This window comes from Electrophorus electricus, chromosome 12 (genome assembly GCF_041902795.1).
Source record: "Electrophorus electricus isolate QZ-2024a chromosome 12, ASM4190279v1, whole genome shotgun sequence".
NCBI classification, from domain to species: Eukaryota; Metazoa; Chordata; class Actinopteri; order Gymnotiformes; family Gymnotidae; genus Electrophorus; species Electrophorus electricus.
In genome coordinates, this window is record NC_137508.1 from 4,895,076 (window position 1) to 4,916,648 (window position 21,573).

The following is a 21,573-nucleotide window of genomic DNA, read 5'->3' on the forward strand; positions in this document are numbered from 1 at the left end:
ATGAATCTTGAATGCATGGGCATGTCTGAAAATTTTTTGAATGACTATTGTGCGGCCATTGCTTTTGGAGCATTAACTTTCAGAACTTCAGTGCTTTTAGCTGCAGGTCGTTTGCCGGGGTCACCTTTTTAGTTATAGTTTATAATATTTAACATTACTGTAATAATTCATTTGTTTTTGAGACGTGTATCGTTTTGCATGCTACACAAATGCCATATTAGATAGGTAGCGTGACTTTAACGTATTTCTGTGACACTGGGGCGCTGTCGATGACTGGCTGGGGTGTACGAAAAGATAACCGCGACGATAACGACGAAAGACTTGGGTGTATAGCTGTCATGAACAGATAATGTTCAGAAACCGTCAAAACCGAACAATTACTGGGTTCACATTTCGCTTGGATGTCAGATGTTGCTCCATTGCCAAATGTAATCAACTAGCGGCTTATTGCGTTGGGAATTTTATGCTCTAGCGAAGTTACTTGATGGCATTTCTGATGTGATAGAAATTATGATTCAAAGTGAATTAAACGACATCTAGTCGTTACTTTATTTGCAAGCCGCCATTATATAATAATGTTTAAAATGTCAAGATTCGCTACTGGAAAACTATTACAACAATGGAACATTTCCTGTCGCCGTTCAGAAAGACTTTATTATCAGTTGCCTAAGACTATCGGAAGACCGTGGAAAAGTCGTGCTTGTGAGAGTGGAGCTGAACCGTCTGATGGATGTTTGCTACCTGTGTATGTCGGGACAGTGACGTCCCGCATTCAGTGCATCCAGCATGGCGTGACCTTTGCTTCCCGGGATGTATGGAGACACTCCAGGCATGTGCTTGCTTTCTACAGTACGTCGGCGGGCTCTAAGCAAGCTGCACAGCATGTGGGAACTGGTAATAACGTCAAAACCAACGACAGGCCAGTACAGATACCATCAGATGACTTCAGAAAATTGTTGCAACTTGCTAATCCAGAGCGCCTTAGGCTAACAGGTGTGGCCGACTCCTCAGTCGTTTTTTTTTTGTTATTTTTTTAATTGTAATTTGAACAATCATTTATTTTTCCACTTTTAAAGAGTACTTATAAGGTAACATTGAGTCACCAAAAAATATTCAGTATGAACTGCATGTTAGCTGGGTTACACTATGTTTAGAAATTGAAAGATTCTCAAGCACTTTACTGAAATGTGCTGTTGGTTGTGCTTGCATACAAATTTCTTGACAGCTGCGGTGGGCTTTCTGATCGTCTCCAGTGCAGTCACTATGTCTGCTCCCTTTTTCCTCGGACAAGTGATTGACACCATCTATACAAGCTCATCTGCAGACTTTAATGACTCCTTGACTTCACTGTGCATCATGCTAGCAGGGGTCTTCCTGTGTGGGGGGGCTGCCAATGCTGCTCGTGTCTACCTCATGCAAGTCTCAGGTGAAGTTCTCAACATAAACCCCCCTCTGCATCAGACTTAAGACACTTCAAGAAAAGTTTAACAGGTTTTTTCCATCTGTTGAATTTTCACAATACATTTTTAAAATGTGTATGAATCAGTGAGGTTTGAAGTATTGTCACTGCTTGAACTGAATGCATTCTGAAGTTGTCTTGTCTGTGATGGTTTTTACAGGGCAGCAGATTGTGAGAAATTTACGTGAATCCCTTTTTTCCTCAATTTTGAGGCAGGAGGTGGGATTCTTTGATAAAACTAGCACCGGTGAGCTCATTAACCGCCTTTCAGCAGACACAGCTCTGGTTGGACGTGCGCTCACTGACAACTTGTCTGATGGTCTTCGGTCAGTTGCTCAGGCTTTGGCTGGAGTTAGCATGATGGTGAGTAGTATACTAATGCAAACAAATGCCATGCTTGACTCACTTAATGCTCCTTTCCTCCAAAGTGTGATGGACTTAACTTCAAGCTTAGTTCTTAAATGAGGTGGTGTTTTTCTGCTTGGTTTTGTGAAACACTGTCAATATTTTCTTATCTCAGTATTGTTGAATGACTTCCAGTTATTCCACATTTACTGTTGATTCCAATTCCTTATGCCATCCCCAAAAATGACTATAGCACTTCCTCATTCCAACATGTCTCTGGATTCCAAAATCTGTCAAATTTGTGTAAGAAGCAGCACATTTGTGTAGCTGCTCTATTATTTATCAAATAAAGGACACTATTACTGAATAGTTCTAGTATTAAAACATAGAGACACGAGAATAGACACAAACATTCTCTTTTTTTATTCTGATTGCAGATGTGATTACTTTTTTCACTCACGCTTTCCTTCTCTTCAGTTCTATGTGTCACCCAATCTTGCTAGCTTTGTCCTGATGATTGTGCCTCCTATGGCGGGCATGGCTGTCATCTATGGAAGGTACTTGCGCTCCATATCCAAGCGGACACAGGATTCCCTGGCAGATGCAACCAAGGTTAGAGGCATCTGTTTGTGTCATTTTAATTTAGCTGCTGTAAGTAAGCCATGGGCTACTGTGGTGAATGCTTCCAAAAACTTGTTTATCACTAATGATTTTATACTCATAACAGATTATTATCATGTCTTTCTACGCATTTGTATGTGCTCAATAGCTGGCAGAGGAGAGGATTAGTAACTTGCGGACAGTTCGGGCATTTGGCAAAGAGCTGACAGAAGTGCAGAAGTATGTAGAGAAGGTGGAGGATGTCCTTCACCTGGCTAAGAAGGAAGCTGTGCTTCGTGCTGGTTTCTTTGGAGCTGTGAGTCTTTCTTTTTTTACATATTCAATTTTCTCCACTTGTTTTAAGTTTTAGACAGTAAATTATTAAACAAATCTGTTATTACAACTAAATATGCACATTGTGTCCTGCTTTTTAAAATGCTCTAAATTGAGGCTAACTGATGGAGCTTGTATGTGGCAGACACCAAGAAATATTTAAATATTCTTTAAATTGTGCTTCTGTGTGTAGACAGGCCTGAGTGGAAATATCATAATTCTGAGCGTGCTGTACAAGGGTGGCCTCCTTATGGCCAGTGATCATATGACTGTTGGAGAGCTTTCCTCCTTCCTCATGTATGCCTTTTGGGTGGGCATCAGCATTGCTGGTAAATATGAACTATTCTGCACAAACTGAACAACACATATTACTTACTTTTCATATATATACACAATAGAGATCTAACAATAGTTGTCAGTATAATTTATTTCTTATGTCCAAATTTAACTTGGTGTAGGTTAGGGAATTTTAGCACAGTAAAAATACGGGAAAACATATTACTACAGACCATGTATTCCAGTACTTGTACCATTAGATCTTAGTTTGCTGTAATTAGAAATTGGAGATTTGTGTGCTGTTAATTGAAAGGCCTCAGCTCATTCTATTCGGAGCTGATGAAAGGATTTGGTGCTGGTACTCGCCTGTGGGAATTGATGGAACGGAAACCTGAATTTCCTCTCAACGGTAGGTGTAACTATTCAATATATCTGGTTCAATATATGTTTTTCTTATGATTTTTCTTATGATATAGTTATAATAAAATAATTTACAAGCATTTACTTTTTATGTTAGGGAAGTCGGTTTACCCATTTATCCCTTTTATCTCTCAGAGGGGCTTGTGTTGAGACCAGCGCAGCTGAAAGGGGCCCTGGAGTTCCGTAATGTGTCATTTGCTTACCCGACAAGGAAAGATGCCCCCATCTTCCAGGACCTGTGTTTGTCTGTACCTGCTGGCTCGGTGATGGCAGTAGTTGGACCAAGTGGCTCAGGAAAATCAACTCTGGTGTCTCTCCTGCTTCGTCTTTATGACCCGGACTCAGGTGAGGTTGTCTATTTATTTAGTTACTCTTCAAATCAGGGTTGGAGGTTACATTGCAGATACTGTTTTTATTTCATCTCCTACTCTGACTTAGGTATGGTAACTGTAGATGGCAGGGATATTCGAGATCTGAATCCTTATTGGCTGCGGAGTCATATTGGAACTGTCAGCCAGGTAAACTGAGCACAGCACAACCACAGGCCAAATACATCATAGTTACATTGCAATTACAGAATGTCAGGGAGATTTGAGTATTAGGTTTTCAGACTAATGTTTATGACTAATTCACATACTCAGCATGTATTTTCAGGCTCATTTTCAAACCAAGAATTTAAAATTTGCAAACTCTTACTATTTTGTTAGAATGTATATATTTTTTTACCCTACTTTTCTTCTTTGTTTTCTGAGTAGGAGCCAGTACTCTTCTCCTGCTCTATTGCTGAGAACATTGCTTATGGAGCAACAGACCTTAGTCAGGTCACAACAGAGGAAATCCTCCAAGCAGCTCAGATAGCTAATGCACACGACTTCATTCAGGGCTTTCCCAAAGGTTTTGACACTGTGGTTGGGGAGAAAGGAGTGCTACTGTCAGGTACTAAAAATCTGCTTTTATCAGACCCCCAGTGTAGACAGTGGCCACTTTTGTGGTTTCCTTCAACAATTTATTCAACATTTTGGTCCTGCTGACAAATTAAAAAATTTCCTGTCCTATATGTACCACACCATTATCGTAAATGGGCTGACATTTCAAATCCATCCAGTATCACTAATCAATTTCTTGCACAAACAGGTGGACAGAAACAAAGAATTGCTATTGCAAGGGCCTTGTTGAAGGTAGTTTATTGTTTTTCCTTCAGCATGTTCCATAATACATTTTTGTGGTATTATCTTCACAAATCTAAAAAGTTTTTCTCTTGACAGAATCCCAAAATACTTTTATTAGATGAAGCTACAAGGTAAGATAATCATTTATCTACAAGGTAAGATAATCATTTAACAGGCTGTAGCCTGTTAGATATTCACTGGATAAAATTTTAAACGTTGGCATAATGTTTAATAACACCAGGAAACACACTACCCCGTTTAAGAGTTTTGTGTCATATACCATGCTTTTTGTAAATCTTTAGACATTTCAGGTATAGTTATAGTTTTGCTGTTCTAAAAGTTATAGTTTCTCTTTAAGGCCATAAAGCATTTGTAAAACCACTACTGTTTACATCAGATTTATTGTATGCTCTATTAGATTGTAGGACACTGATACTGATACTTAAACACTAAAATATATAGTTATTCAGCACTAAATTCCAGCTACAATAAATTGTTTACAGAGAACTTTAAATAAACATGTGGTGTATGACTTTAAACCATACCTACAGTATAATTCATCCCTAAAAGGTTGATTTCTGTGAACTTTATGAGGTCACCCAGTTTCAAACCTGTTATTTATTTGTAATGAAATGACTGGTTGTGAATTTGATTTGGTTTCCAGCAACAAAGAGTGCCAAGTTTGACAGTGTTGGCCCACTTCAGCCACTTCTGTTCCTTTTCATCACAAGCACTATTTAGCTCTGGAATTGAGCAGCACTTTGGGTCAAGATTACCTGAAATATATGTACAAATATCACAATCATAAGGTAAGCTAGCTCAAGCCTTATCTGTTTTTCTCCTGCCTCTGACGCCCAGTGCTCTGGATGCAGAGAACGAGTTCCTGGTGCAAGAGGCTCTGGAGCGGCTGATGGAGGGGCGCACAGTGCTCATCATTGCCCACCGCCTCTCCACCATCCAGAACGCAGACTCTGTGGCAGTGCTGGACCAGCACCGCGTGGTGGAGAGTGGCCGCCATGCCCAGCTCCTCGCAAACCGAGATGGGCTTTTCCGCAAACTAATGGAGAAGCAGGCTTTCCTGCAGGATGAGCAGAAACAGGCACTTGCCAAGTAGGAGAAAGGCTAAAGAAGCACTGATGGAAATAATGGACATATATATATTTATAGGGGTATTGTCAAAGCAAATAGATAATGGTGTTACACTTGGTATTACACTGAGTTTTGTTGTATCTAAGTGCCTATATACAGAGTGTGTATGTATACGTACACACACACGATAAAGAGTAGGGTTTTTTTCTAGACACTGCCACGCTATAACAGGAATGTGCTGATGTGGTGGTGGTGTGTTTTTTTTGTTGTTGTTTTTTTTGCCTAATCATTGGAGATGTTAATTATTGAATAGTAGTAGTTGACTGAATATTTTACAATATATCATACAATAAAAATATTCTTAATGATCAGGATGCAGAAACAAGTCAAATAGGCATGTAGCATCTTCTGTAGTCAGAGACTGCTCTAAAAATCACACGACATCTCTGACATTCCCCTCGACAAAACCCATCATCTGTTACACAACAATATGTCTACAAAAATGCATTATTTGAAGCAGAGACTATGACCCTATATTGGCTCAGTCTGTTCTGTAGCACATTTCCCACAAAATAATGTAATAATGTATGTCATTCTTCAAAATCAATGAATATTTTAAGACGTATCACTTAAAGCCATGAAAGGAAATCATTTGTATTATTTTTTTAAACTGGAATAATTATTTTTACTGTGGGCTAGAATACAGTATTATAATAATATTGTTAAAAGCAATGTTTCTTTTTCCTTTTTAATGAAAAAAGGTTTATTGTTATGAAATGAAATTCATCTCAAGTAATAGAATTATTTTAGCTTTAGAATTGTTTTGGCTTGCTACTTTATCAGAATTTTCTATATAAAATATATTGCTGATTTACACACATTTACATGGTATGTTTTGGGGGTTTTTCCCTCCATTTTATTTAAACTTCGTGGAGAAATGGGTATCTGTTGGGTATCCCAATCAGGTTTCGCACAACATTCCAAACTTGGTAATCACAACCTTTTTATTGATTTTACTTCTCAATATAATGGTCTGTGTTTTTGAACAATAATCTTGAACACGCTATTAATTGTCATTTTAAATCCACTTGGGGAAATGCAAAGCAGCAAAATCTACACTACAAAATGTTCTTCCGTAAGTTTCGCGCAATTACACATTTCCGCCAGGTAGGTCGCCAATTCACCAAAAGCTATAGGCATATGTATATATAGTCCGTCAAAAATGTACATTGTGTAGCTTTAATCAGTCTATCCTTTTAACCAGTGAGAGCTAGCTCATGTGTGTGGCAAACCAGCAGTTTCCACCTAGATACAGTAAAGTATTCTTGCTATATTTACCTGACACTTTTATCCACAAAAATTTATAATTATGACTGAGTACAACAAGTATTTGAGGGTTAAGGGCCTTGCTCAGGGGCTCAACAGTGGCAACTTGAACCAACAACCATCCAATTACAAGTCAAGAACCATATCCACTGAGCTACATAATACAACCTAAGCCCATAATCAAAACAGAAAATAGTTATTATTGGTTATTAGTTAGCAGCATTGTTATATCTGCCTGTGTGTGTCTGTCTTCCCTGTGTTCCATATTTTGCTTCTGACTCTCCAGTGTGCCCCGTCCTGATCCATACCAGGACTTCTAGTGAGCAAAGAACCATATAACAGGAAGAGGACAGAAGAAGGGCTCATTTTAGGGTTTGTTAGAGATGATGTTGCTGTTGCCAGTGTTTTGATGTGTTTCTGCATTTTGCTATTGTGATTGCTTGGATTTGTGTGTATGACTGGATTTTCCATTTTCCTTGATTTAAGGTTGGCTTGCCCCTTATTGGTTTGGTTGCTGGGTGATCTATGTCTTGTATATATTGTCCTATATATAGTAGTTACATACTGGTGGTATAGCCGGGGAGTCACTGTATGTTTCTTTTTGTTAGCTTAGTCAGTTCTCTTTTTGTTTCTAGTGTGGTTTTGTTTGTTGTGTTGGCCTGGACCACTCCAGATGCTATTGCACCAGTTTCTTGTTTCCAAGCACCAAAACTTGTAAATACACTTGACCTTTGCCATCATCCTGTTTGTCTGGCTTGCATTCCATTATTCATTATTATCGCTGTTACACTCAAACCCTATATTACGGCCTCCCAGCCTAGACAGGGTCATAACAAGCATAAATATCTACAAGCCTTGACAAAGGTCTAGACCAGTGTTAACTTGTCTTAGTTTTTACTATTTATGGGTGTCAGGGAAAATTTTCCTAATTTCCTTAAAGCTGTCTGTGTGGTCCCATTGTCTGTCTCGCCTGTGTCTGGCTGATCTTCGTTCAGGGCCCTGGGATATGTTTCTCAGAATGAGTGACACAGAGAGTCAGAGACTCTGACTTTATTCAGGGATACATGAAAATATATAGATGGCAAAGCAATACTGATGAGTAAGCAGAATATGTAAATGACATAGCTGGTGCAGTATGTTCAGACATGATGTTCAGACATGATATGCGGTGTCTAGGAGACAGTAACGCCAGGCCATGTATCATAGCCTTGCTCCTATCTAAAAGTAGACAGCATGACATGAGAGAGAAAGAGGAAGAGAGAACTATTTGCAGAAAAGTTAGAAAAAGAAATCTTTTTACAGAAAAGGGAGTCGAATTGTAGAGAATTTCTAACAATCGGTATTTAAACTTTTCGACGGAAAACTGACAAAACCTCTCAGAACAGCAGCCGCTGGATTGTGGCTGGGAAAAATGCAGGTACTGTTGGTAACAGACATTTTATTATAGTTTGCACGGGGGTAAACAACTGTAAATCTAATCTCCATCCCCGTTGTTAATGCGAGAATATATTTAACTGTGTCTCTACACACGGATTACAGCGGTTAGTCGCGTCCGGTGTAAAATAGCGAGCGTCGCGGAGTAGCTGACAAGTACCGCACCGCTTCTATAAAATTGGCTTTAACACCTAACAGAACTTAAGCAGGATTTTTATTCATTCCTATGAGAGGGACCATCCATTTCTAAAAGAAAATGTTAAAGCTATTTTAACAGTCTTGACAACGGTTAAACCTTGTCCGAGGCTCGACAATTTGGTCTAGTCTGCTCGGTTTTGATGGTTAGAGCAGAGACAGCACCTTTTCCTTGTTAAATACAATGTTGCCATATAGATCGCAAGTGAGTGCAAATGTAATAAGTCGTTAAATATATTTATATCGAGAGCACAAGGATACCACACACACTGTAACGCTCCACACGTGCTCCTGCTGTTGATTAGCACGTCTAACTCTTGCGATTTTCAACCTTGTACTCCGTTGCATTAGTTAGCCTACTGCAGTTATTACTTTTTTGTTTTTTGTTTTTTTTACATGCCATTACGTACTCATCAAAACATCATGAAGGTGATATGCAGAAAAAGTCTAAGAGACCGTTGTTAAGCGTCCCATCTCGAGAACGGTTAATGACACTATCTGTGGATTTTTAAGATCAGCATTACAAACATTATGGGTGAAGTGTATTTAGCTAGATAACTAATCATCTAACCATATACAAAAACGTCTGCGAATCTTGCTACCTATGTTGTCATTGCAGCGAGCTGAATCGATGAATCTTGAATGTATGGAAATGTCTGAAAAATATTGACTTACTTTGGTGCGGCTATTGCTTTTACTTTCAAATTTAAGATTCACTTTCAGTTTAGTTCTCTAGTTTTCGTTTATAATATTTAACACTGCTGTCAGAATTCATTTGTTTTTAGAAGTGTATTGTTTTGCACGCTACACGAATGACAAATCAGATTTTAGGGAGTTTTATGCTCTAGCCAAGTTACTTAATAGCATTTCTTCTGGGATAGAAAAGTGAATTAAACGACATCTAGTCGTTATTTTATTTGCAAGTCGCCATTATATAATAATGTTTAAAATGTCAAGATTCGCTACTGGAAAACTATTACAACAATGGAACATTTCCTGTCGCCGCTCAGAAAGACTTTATTATCAGTTGCCTAAGACTATCGGAAGACCTTGGAAAAGTCGTGCTTGTGAGAGTGGAGCTGAACCGTCTGATGGATGTTTGCTACCTGTGTATGTCGGGACAGTGACGTCCCGCATTCAGTGCATCCAGCATGGCGTGACCTTTGCTTCCCGGGATGTATGGAGACACTCCAGGCACGTGCTTGCTTTCTACAGTACGTCGGCGGGCTCTAAGCAAGCTGCACAGCATGTGGGAACTGGTAATAACGTCAAAACCAACAACAGGCCAGTACAGATACCATCAGATTTCAGAAAATTGATGCAGCTTGCTAATACAGAGCGCCTTAGGCTAACAGGTATGGCCGACTTCTCCGTCGTTATGTTTTTGTTGTAATTTGAGCAATCATTTATTCTTCCACTATAGAATACTTATAAGGCAACATTGATTCTCCAAAAACATTCAGGAGGCACTTAATATTAGCTGGGTTACACTACTTTTACAAACTGTAAAATTCTCAAGCACTTCACTGAAACGTGCTGATGGTTGTGTTGGTTGTGCTTACATCCAAATATATTGACAGCTGCGGTGGGCTTTCTGGTCGTCTCCAGCGCAGTCTCCATGTCTGCTCCTTTTTTCTTTGGACAAGTGATTGACACCATCTATACAAGCTCATCTACAGACTTTAATGACTCCTTGACTTCACTGTGCATCATGCTAGCAGGGGTCTTCCTGTGTGGGGGGGCTGCCAATGCTGCTCGTGTCTACCTCATAAACATCTCAGGTGAAGTTCTCAACATAAACCCCCCTCTGCATCAGACTTAAGACACTTCAAGAAAAGTTTAACAGGTTTTTTCCATCTGTTGAATTTTCACAATACATTTTTAAAATGTGTATGAATCAGTGAGGTTTGAAGTATTGTCACTGCTTGAATTGAATGCATTCTGAAGTTGTCTTGTTTGTGATGGCTTTTACAGGGCAGCAGATTGTGAGAAACGTACGTGAATCCCTTTTTTCCTCAATTTTGAGGCAGGAGGTGGGATTCTTTGATAAAACTAGCACCGGTGAGCTCATTAACCGCCTTTCAGCAGACACAGCTCTGGTTGGACGTGTGCTCACTGACAACATGTCTGATGGACTTCGGTCAGTTGCTCAGGCTGTGGTCGGAGTCAGCATGATGGTGAGCAGTATACTAATGCAAACAAATACCATGATTGACTCACTGCTGTCACTTAATATTAATTTCCTTCAGTGTGTGATAGATTTAACTGCTAGCAATAATTGCAGTTCTGAAATGAGGTTGGTTGCTTGGTTTTGTGAAACACTCAATATTTTTCTCATTTCAGTATTGTTGAATGACTTCCAGTTATTCCACATTTACTGTTGATTCCAATTCCTTATGCCATCCCCAAAAATGACTATAGCACTTCTTCATTGCAGCATGTCTCTGGATTCCAAAATATGTCAAATTTGTGTAAGAAACAGCACATTTGTGTAGCTGCTCTATTATTTATCAAATAAAGAAGGACACTATTACTGAATAGTTCTAGTATTAAAACACAGAGACACGAGAATAGACACAAACATTCTCTTTTTTTATTCTGATTGCAGATGTGATTACTTTTTTCACTCACGCTTTCCTTCTCTTCAGTTCTATGTGTCACCCAATCTTGCTAGCTTTGTCCTGATGATTGTGCCTCCCATGGCGGGCGTGGCTGTCATCTATGGAAGGTACTTGTTCTCCATATCCAAGCGTATACAGGATTCCCTGGCAGATACGACCAAGGTTAGGAACATCTGTTTGTGCATTTTGATTTAGCTGCTGCAAGTAAGCCTGCTTCTGTGCTACAAAGGTGAACACTTCCAAAAACATTTATTTATGCTTTTTTATCTTTATATTTTTAGATATTTTTATCTTTTTATCTTTATATTTTTATATGTTCTATTTACATTTTTATATTTTTACATTTTTTAGCATTGTCTATCTCTACTGATTCATTCTCGTGGCAGATTATTATCATGTCTCTCCATACCATTAAAAGGTCAAATAAACCAAGGCTATCTCTTTATGCACTTCTATGTATTCAATAGCTAGCCGAGGAGAAGATTAGTAACTTGCGGACAGTTCGGGCGTTTGGCAAAGAGCTGACAGAAGTGCAGAAATATGTAGAGAAGGTGGAGGATGTCCTTCACCTGGCAAAGAAGGAAGCTCTGCTTGATGCTGGTTTACTTGGTATTGTGAGTCTTTCTTTTTTACTTATGCAATTTTCTCTACATATTTAAGTTTTAGTGAGTATGTTATTAAACAAATCTGTTATTACAACTAAATATTCACATTGTTTTCTGCTCTAAAATGCACTAAGTTGACTGCTAACTGAAGGATTTTGTATGTGGCAGACACCAAAGAATTGTCTTTAATTTGTGCTTCTGTGTGTAGATGGGCCTCAGTGTAAATATTACAATCCTGAGCGTGCTGTACAAGGGTGGCCTTCTTATGGCCAGTGATCACATGACTGTGGGAGAGCTTACCTCCTTCCTCATGTATGCTTTTTGGGTGGGCATCAGCATTGTTGGTAAATATGAACTATTATACAGTGGTTAAAGTACTTGATTAGTAATCGGAAGGTTGCCAGTTCAAGGTCCACCGCTGCCAAGTTACCACTGTTGGGCCCCTGAACAAGACCCTTAACCCTCAATTGCTCAAGTTGTACTCAGTCATAATTGTAAATTGCTTTGGATAAAGGTGTCAGCTGAATGCCATAAATGTAAACAGGCATTACTTCTCGTAAATATACAATAGAGATATATCACAATAGTTTAAATTCTTATGTCCAAATTTAATTTGGTGTAGGTCAGTGAATTTAGCACAGTAAAATATGGGAAGACTTATCACTACAGTGTATGTATTCCAGTACTAGTACAATTAGATCATAGTATGCTGTAATTAGAAGTTAGATTTGTGTGCTGTTAATTGAAAGGCCTCAGCTCATTCTATTCGGAGCTGATGAAAGGATTGGGTGCTGGTACTCGCCTCTGGGAACTGATGGAGCGGAAGCCTGAATTTCCTCTCAATGGTAGGTGTAACTATTCAATATATCTGGTTCATTATATGTTTCTCTTATGTTTTTTTCAATCAAAATTGATTTTGTTATATTAAAATACTTTGCAAGCATTTTCTTTTTATGTTAGGGAAGTCTCTTTAACCATGTATGCCTTTTATCTCTCAGAGGGGCTTGTGTTGAGACCAGAGCAGCTGAAAGGGGCCATCGAGTTCCGTAATGTGTCATTTGCTTACCCGACAAGGAAAGATATCCCCACCTTCCAGGACCTGAGTTTGTCTGTACCTGCTGGCACGGTGATGGCAGTAGTTGGACCAAGTGGCTCTGGAAAATCAACTCTGGTGTCTCTCCTTCTTCGTTTTTATGACCCTGATTCAGGTGAGGTGGTCTATTTAGTTACTCTTCACTACTGGAAGAGTTGAAATCAGGGTTGGAGGTTACATTGCAGAGACTGTTTTTATTTCATCTCCTACTCTGACTTAGGTATGGTAACTATAGATGGCAGGGACATTCGAGATCTGAATCCCTATTGGCTGCGGAGTCATATTGGAACTGTCAGCCAGGTAAACTAAGCACAGCACAACCACAGGCCAAATACATCATAGTTACATTGCAACTATAGATTGTCAGGGTGATTGTCAGGTATTAGGTTTTCAGACTAATGTTTATGACTAATTTACATTTATTTTCAGGCTCATTTTCAAACAGAGAACTTAAACTCTTACTATTTTGTTAGAATGTATATTTTTACCCTACTTTTTCTGTTTTCTGAGTAGGAGCCAGTACTCTTCTCCTGCTCCATTGCTGAGAACATTGCTTATGGAGCAACAGACCCCAGTCAGGTCACAACACAGGAAATCCTCCAAGCAGCTCAGATAGCTAATGCACACGACTTCATTCAGGGCTTTCCCAAAGGTTTTGACACTGTGGTTGGGGAGAAAGGAGTGCTACTGTCAGGTACTAAAACAAATATGCTTTTATTATTTCCCCCAGTTTAGACAGTGGCCATTTTTGTGGTTGCAGGTGTCATTCAACAATTTATTTAATATTCTGGCCCCACTGACACAAATGACATTTTTCCTCTGCTATATGTACACCGTTATTGTTAATGGGAAGACAAACCCATCCAGAATCACTAATCAGTTTCTTGCACAAACAGGTGGACAGAAACAAAGAATTGCTATTGCAAGAGCCTTATTGAAGGTTATGCTTTGACTTCAGCATTTTCCATAATACATTTTTGTGTTACTTGTCTTTACAAAACTAAAAGGTTTTTCTCTTGACAGAATCCCAAAATACTTTTATTAGATGAAGCCACAAGGTAAGATAATCATTTGTGTAATGGCTGTAGCCTGAAAGATATTCATTGGATAAAATGAAAAACTTAGGCATACTGTTTAATAACACCAGGAAATGCACTACCCTGTTTAAGAGTTTTGTGTCATTTATCATGCTGCTTGTAAATCTTTAGGCATTTCAGCTATAGTTATAGTTTTGCTGTTCTAAAAGTTATTGTTTCTCTTTAAAGCCACAAAGTATTTGTAAAACCACTATTGTTTAAACAGAGTTATTGTATGCTCCATTAGATTGTAGGACTGATTATATTCAGCACTGATCCATAACAGTATTAGTAGTGCAAGTAAATTTAAGATGCATTAAATTCTTTACAGAGAACGTAAATAAACATGCTGGGTAGGGCTTTAAACTATACTTATAGTACACTGCCTAGCCAAAAAAAAAGGTGTCACACTCTAATATTTCGTTAGACGGCCTTTAACTTTGATTACAGCACACATTCGCTGTGGCATCATTTCCACAAGCTTCTGCAACGTCACAACATTTATTTCTGTCCAGAGTTGCATTAAATTTTCCTCAAGATCTTGTATTGATTATGGGAGATTTGGACCCTGCAAAGTCTTCTCCACACATCCCAAAGATTCTCAATGGGGTTCAGGTCTGGACTCTGTGGTGGCCAATCCATGTGTGAAAATGATGTCTCGTGCTCCCTGAACCACTCTCACAATTTGAGCCTGATTAACCTGATTTCAGTAGTTTCAACAATCTCCTTAGATGTTTTCTCTGCTTGATGCATGCCAATAATTTGACCCTTCTGAAACAGATTAACATCTTTTCCACGACCACAGGATGTGTCTTTCGACATGTTTGATTAACAAATGAGAAGCTACTCACGGCATCAGTTTGGGTTAAATAACTTGTTGCCAGCTGAAACATAATCACCCATGCGGTAATTATCCAATGGGAGACTTACATATTTGCTTAGTTAAATCTAGGTGGTGACCTTTTTTTTGGCCAGGTAGTGTATAAGTCATCCCTAAAAGGTTGATTTCTGTGAACTTTGAGGTCACCCAGTTTCAAACCTGTTATTTATTTGTAATGAAATGACTGGTTGTGAATTTGATTTGGTTTCCAGCAACAAAGAGTGCCAAGTTTGACAGTGTTGGCCCACTTCAGCCACTTCTGTTCCTTTTCATCACAAGCACTATTTAGCTCTGGAATTGAGCAGCACTTTGGGTCAAGATTACCTGAAATATATGTACAAATATCACAATCATAAGGTAAGCTAGCTCAAGCCTTATCTGTTTTTCTCCTGCCTCTGACACCCAGTGCTCTGGATGCAGAGAACGAGTTCCTGGTGCAAGAGGCTCTGGAGCGGCTGATGGAGGGGCGCACAGTGCTCATCATTGCCCACCGCCTCTCCACCATCCAGAACGCAGACTCTGTGGCAGTGCTGGACCAGCACCGCGTGGTGGAGAGTGGCCGCCATGCCCAGCTCCTCGCAAACCGAGATGGGCTTTTCCGCAAACTAATGGAGAAGCAGGCTTTCCTGCAAGAAATGCAGAAACAGGAATTTGCCAAGTAGGATAAAGGTTAAAGAAACAATGATGGAAATAACAGACATATGTTTATTTGGGTATTGTCAAAGCAAACAGATGTTACAGTTGGTATTACACTGAGTTTTGTTGTATCTAAATTCCTGTGTGTGTGTGTGTGTGTGTGTGTGTGTGCGCGCACTTTGCTTGATGAAGAACCTGTCTGAAACACACACACACTGTTTGTGTACATTCCTGTAAACATTCTAACCAACAACACCCATCAGCTCCTACACAACATTATGTGTACAGAAATGCATTATTTGAAGCAGAGACTATGACACATTTCTTCACAAAATAATGTCATTGTATATGTCATTCCTCAAAATTAATCAATATTTGAAGAAGTATCACTTAAAGCCATGAAAGGAAATCATTTAATTTTTTTAACTGGTGTAATTATTTTTTACTGTGACCTAGCATACAGTATTGTAATATTTTAAAAAGCTTTTTCCTTTTTAATGAAAATCGATGTTTATTGTTATGAAATGAAATTCATGTCAAGTAACAAAATTATTTTACATTTTTGGTATGCTACTTTAACAAAATTTTCTATTTAAAATATATTGCTAATATACACAAATGTATAGGGTTTGCTTTTCTTGTTCTTACGCCATATTATTTAAACTTTAGTGGAGAAATGGGTACCACTTAGGTATCCCAATCAACAGGTTTCTCACAACATTCCAAAATTGATTTAGGGAATATCAAGCACTTGGTGGTCATTACCAAATGAGGGCACTGTTGACCTAAAAAAAAATAAAAAAGTTAACATTTTTACACATTTGAACTAATTTCCCTTTACATCTCTACATCAAAATGATAACGTTGTTCATATAAAATGTGTCATTTTGGATTAATATTTAGAAATATAATTTTTTCGGATATTATACAGGTAAACTTAAAGCCCTATTAGAGAGATCCTTCCAAATGACGGCTCTTGTTTAGAGTGCCGCTTTAGCCACTTGAGCTGCTCAGTTCCCTTGGTGAGTCTGGCAGTTGACCTAGCTCCAAAAGTTATAGTGAGCGGCCAGTGGTTTTTGGAGGTTTAACGGAAACGGTTATCGTGGAAATATTTTACCGCAGCCGTAATCGCCAACTATTAGTCGAATGAAACGAACGTCTTAGAAGGGGTGTGTACCTCATAAATCTAGAGTGAAAATTATTTTCCTACTGGGTTACTCTACAGTAGGTTAACATTTCAGTTCTTCTATACTCTTATAAGTTCATCCAGATTAGTCTATAAGCATTACTGGCTGACATGTAGCCCAAAATAGTCCTTTTATTGTCTCATGTAGATCCTAAATTGTTGTTAAATTATTTTTTAATTATTGTTCTAAAAAGAAATTCGGGAGTTGTTTACTAAAACCCTAGCACTCAAATATTTCCTTCAATCAGCCTATTAAAAGGCAATATCTTCCAAGTGACACGTTATTTTGGCCAACTTCCAAACACCTACGTTTTCCATTTTGCTTAACTGAAATGAATCTGGTCTATTATAAAAGCAGATAAAATACGGGCTATTTATCCCAACAATACACACTCCATTAAAACTCTTACCCCACAGGCTGATCTATATCTCTCATGTCTTCACCTGCGCTGTTAAGAAAGGGAGTTTGGTCAAGAAAGACCTCTCAACCGAAATGTTAGAGTACTTCTCGGGTCATCGCTTATGTTCCATTGAAAAGTTTTGGAGTTGATTGGGACCTTCTTTTACGCATCGAAGTAACCTATCTTACTTGAAATTAGTAATCGAAATGAAAGCTCGTCCTGATTAGCCTACGTTAAAAGTCGATGGTTAAGTAATTATATTGGTAACAAAGGTGTAAAAACTATTCGACACATCCATGATCAAGCAACTTTATAATAGTATACACTCCTGTCCAACGTTCTTGGCGGCATCAATATCCTGGATAATCTGTCGTCTCTACAGTGCAAACTTTTCAAATGTAGCCTAATTGCCTGACAGGCGGGCCATACCAGCGTAGTAGCCTACGATGCACCATGTGCGAAGAGAGTAGTAACAACAGCACATGCTCCCCATATACGGTTCGGGAGCCGTGGCTTCATAACATGACTATCATGCCATATTAGGACAGTCATGCACACTCGAACCGAGGTAGGCAGGCAGCTTCTTTATGAAGTCCCGTTGGCTTGCCGTCCAAGAACCTAATATGGGTGAAGGTTGGGGGAAAAATCCAATTGAACACATTGGTATCTTCAATTATGTACATGGGGAGGGAATTAAGGCGATGGTATATAAATTTCCGGAGGACTGGAGTCACTCTGTAGCTGGAACCAGCAGTGGTTGCATTCTGCACTGAGCTTCATCTAAGAAAGGCACCACCAAAGGTAAGGGAGGCTGAAATAACCACAACATAGCATGGCAGATTTGGAAGGACGAGGACCAATTGGAAACTATTTATTTTATTTTCGTGTAAATGAATTAACTGTTGACGTGGTTTACAGAAAGCCTTATATGAACAAAAGAAAATAGGCTATTCAGGATGTGTGACGATAAAGAGAAAAAAAAAGCAAATCCAATTTTTGTATACATATCTATAGTCAAACATTTAGTATTATTCAGTTATTAAACATAATAGTTTTATACTGTTAAGTTGGTGGAAGCTATGCTTGCAGACTGTAAATATCATTCTTTCAGTATAGCTGGCATTCATTCCTAAGACGTGTACTGCCAGTTGAGTCTAACCATCATATTGTGAAATTCTGTTAAGTCTTTTAAAAAATAAAGTTTTCTGCCTCGAATACAATGAGTACAGTGAGCTTAACTAGGGCAGCAGTAGCTCAGTGGTTAAGGTACTTGACTACCAATCAGATGGTTACAGGTTAAGCCCCACAGTTGCCAAGTTGCTACTGTTGGGCCCCAGAGCAAGACCCTTAACCCTAAAAAAAAAATATGTATTCACTCATAGTTGTAAGTTGCTTTGGATAAATGTGTCAGCTAAATGCTGTTAATGTTATTATTGTTTAGAGACATTTTGATTAGTGTCAGAGAAAACTATGCACATTAACAATACTTATAGTATACAGCTGTTTCTCTTGTTTTGTTTTATTCTATGCTGGATGTGTTACAAATAATTCACATAATGATTTACCACCATATTCAGACTTAAAACCCACAAAGATGTGTGACGACGAGGAGACTACTGCCTTGGTGTGCGATAATGGATCAGGCCTGGTCAAGGCTGGTTTCGCCGGTGATGATGCCCCAAGGGCCGTCTTCCCTTCCATTGTTGGCCGCCCTCGTCATCAGGTATATTTCACATGACTTTGTCCATTAAGACTGTAATTATTTATAGAGCTTTATAATAGCACATTCAAGTCAATGGTAAATTAAACTATTCAATAAAATATTAAGTGTATATTTACTTTTTCTTTTAGGGTGTCATGGTGGGTATGGGTCAGAAGGACTCCTATGTAGGAGATGAAGCTCAGAGCAAGAGGGGTATCCTCACTCTGAAGTACCCCATTGAGCATGGCATCATTACCAACTGGGACGATATGGAGAAGATTTGGCACCACACTTTCTACAATGAGCTCCGGGTTGCGCCTGAGGAGCACCCCACCCTGCTCACTGAGGCCCCTCTGAATCCCAAGGCTAACCGTGAGAAGATGACCCAGATCATGTTTGAGACCTTCAATGTTCCCGCCATGTATGTAGCCATCCAAGCAGTGCTGTCCCTTTATGCTTCTGGCCGTACCACTGGTGAGAAATGCATCACATACTTTTACACTTATAATTACTGTATTAATATGTACAAGCTAAACAATGTACAATATTTAAATGGTTATCTGTGTATTTCATACGGCACTAAACACAGACACGCAATAATTTTTAAAAAATTGAGTCTATTATGCACAAGATGTTTCATGCCTCATTGTGCTTACTTGCCATATCTTTTTATCTATTTTTTAGGTATTGTGCTGGACTCTGGTGATGGTGTGACCCACAATGTCCCCATCTATGAGGGTTATGCTCTGCCCCATGCCATCATGCGTCTGGATTTGGCTGGTCGTGATCTGACTGACTACCTCATGAAGATCCTGACTGAGCGTGGCTATTCTTTCGTCACAACCGGTAAATATTAAATTTCATTTTGTCAACAGGCAGTTGCTCATAGTTTGTCCTTCAGGTTCCTCTTAAATTAACCCTAAAAAATGAATCTCTGCAATATCATACATGTTTTGTTAACTCATACAATGCTCCATCACAGCTGAACGTGAGATTGTGCGTGACATCAAGGAGAAGCTGTGCTACGTGGCTCTGGACTTTGAGAATGAAATGGCCACTGCAGCTTCCTCCTCCTCCTTGGAGAAGAGCTACGAGTTGCCTGATGGCCAGGTTATCACCATCGGTAACGAGCGTTTTCGTTGCCCCGAGACTCTCTTCCAGCCTTCCTTCATTGGTGGGTAGCTATCAACTCCATCTACAATGTATGTTACTAGAACATTTGAAGAACTAGAACGTCTGCTAATGACATTTACCTTCTTTTGAAAAGGTATGGAGTCTGCTGGAATCCATGAGACTGCCTACAACAGCATCATGAAATGTGACATTGACATCAGAAAGGACCTGTATGCCAACAATGTTCTGTCTGGTGGTACCACCATGTACCCTGGCATTGCTGATCGTATGCAGAAGGAGATCACTGCCCTGGCCCCCAGCACGATGAAGATCAAGGTAATGCGTCTGTTTTCTATTATATGTATCTGCTTTCCACAGCTATGATGTCGAGCGTATCTTTGCATCTCATTCTTCTCTTTATTATCCCAGATCATTGCCCCACCCGAGCGTAAGTACTCCGTATGGATTGGCGGCTCCATCTTGGCTTCCCTGTCCACCTTCCAGCAGATGTGGATCACCAAGCAGGAATATGATGAGGCAGGACCCAGCATTGTGCACCGCAAATGCTTCTAAATTCACCACAATCACCATCTCCCGTGTCTACCCACTACAAACCATGCAGTAATGGAGCACTCTGTCGACAAAGGACAGATTTACTATGTGATGCATATGCTTCAATGAAGAACAAGCAACACCAGGAACAAGATAAACATGAAATGTCATACTCCATAATGTAAAATGTACATACATTTTAATTTATTAAAGTCCATTATTTGGTATATTTTTGAGCCGTGTCTATGTGCATTAATTTTATTACTCTAATGTAGTTTTATTAGTTCTTACCATTTTATTCCTTTACAGTACACTCATTTTCAAACTAAAACTGAAATCATGCCTAAACTGTGTTCAGCCCACATTTATACAATTATACCCTCACCTCAGAGACATGCGTAACATGTCAAATGCCAGCATCTGAGCTCAATCATGACCACAAATGTATTTAAACAGCCCAACGTACCGTATACCTGCCAGCACCCTTCCCAGCCACACCAACCACATTTCTTCATCCATAAGTCGTCCAAGAGTCCCTGAAGCAGAACCAGAAGTCACTAAGTTCATGTCTATCTTTGTCAGACTCTACCCACTGTCTTTATGTGCCCTGCTTTGACATAAGTGAAAGCTGACTCCCCTTGACTCGACAAGAATGCGATTCGTTGGCTTCTCCAAAACAGACAGATGATATTCGATAGGGATATGGAGGATGAATAAACTCGTGTCCGTTAGTTGTTTGAACTCTCTCGCTTAATTAGTTACATTATATTCTATGTCAATAAACTGCGACTAGTATTCCAAACCATTTTCTAGGTTTGTGTGTTCGCTAGTTTATGGAACCTCTCTATGTGCAAGGTAATGGTGCGAGACAGCGAAATACTGCACTCACCCCACGTCATTTGACCCCAAAATACAGCAATTTTATACATCTTATTTTAGATTCGATAAATCTGAAAATCGTCTTGACATATCTGTGCAAGACTTCGTTTACACTCAAGTCAAATCTCCAACCTGTTGCTATTTCTTGACATTTTCAACGACTTCCTTTACCAGAGGGCGGAG

The 21,573-nt window shown here is 39.2% G+C and overlaps 2 protein-coding genes and 1 long non-coding RNA gene across 3 annotated transcripts; 2 read left to right on the forward strand and 1 right to left on the reverse strand.

Annotated features, from left to right (window-relative positions):
- The first annotated feature begins 49 nt into the window (after window positions 1-49).
- On the forward strand, window positions 50-17,133 carry abcb10 (ATP-binding cassette, sub-family B (MDR/TAP), member 10). The gene is made up of 26 exons (XM_081724774.1): window positions 50-993; window positions 1,226-1,426; window positions 1,620-1,822; window positions 2,282-2,416; window positions 2,574-2,720; window positions 2,931-3,066; window positions 3,327-3,422; window positions 3,569-3,778; window positions 3,872-3,951; window positions 4,189-4,369; window positions 4,568-4,611; window positions 4,699-4,733; window positions 5,461-5,712; window positions 9,538-10,001; window positions 10,227-10,427; window positions 10,621-10,823; window positions 11,295-11,429; window positions 11,735-11,881; window positions 12,081-12,216; window positions 12,622-12,717; window positions 12,871-13,080; window positions 13,186-13,265; window positions 13,479-13,659; window positions 13,862-13,905; window positions 13,989-14,023; window positions 15,328-17,133. Exons 1-26 carry the CDS (start codon window positions 576-578, stop codon window positions 15,581-15,583), a joined length of 4,326 nt encoding a protein of 1,441 aa, XP_081580900.1. The 5' UTR covers window positions 50-575; the 3' UTR covers window positions 15,584-17,133.
- Window positions 17,134-17,785: 652 nt separating this feature from the next.
- Window positions 17,786-20,747, forward strand: acta1b (actin alpha 1, skeletal muscle b). The gene is made up of 7 exons (XM_027017599.3): window positions 17,786-17,945; window positions 18,722-18,867; window positions 18,996-19,320; window positions 19,531-19,692; window positions 19,829-20,020; window positions 20,114-20,295; window positions 20,389-20,747. The coding sequence occupies exons 2-7, from the start codon at window positions 18,739-18,741 to the stop codon at window positions 20,530-20,532; spliced, it is 1,134 nt and encodes a 377-aa protein (XP_026873400.1). The 5' UTR covers window positions 17,786-17,945; window positions 18,722-18,738; the 3' UTR covers window positions 20,533-20,747.
- On the reverse strand, window positions 20,113-21,558 carry LOC113582056 (uncharacterized). The gene is made up of 2 exons (XR_003411120.3): window positions 21,401-21,558; window positions 20,113-21,047 (listed from the first exon to the last, which is right to left on the reverse strand). It is a non-coding gene; the product is annotated as an uncharacterized LOC113582056 (long non-coding RNA).
- Window positions 21,559-21,573: the final 15 nt, after the last annotated feature.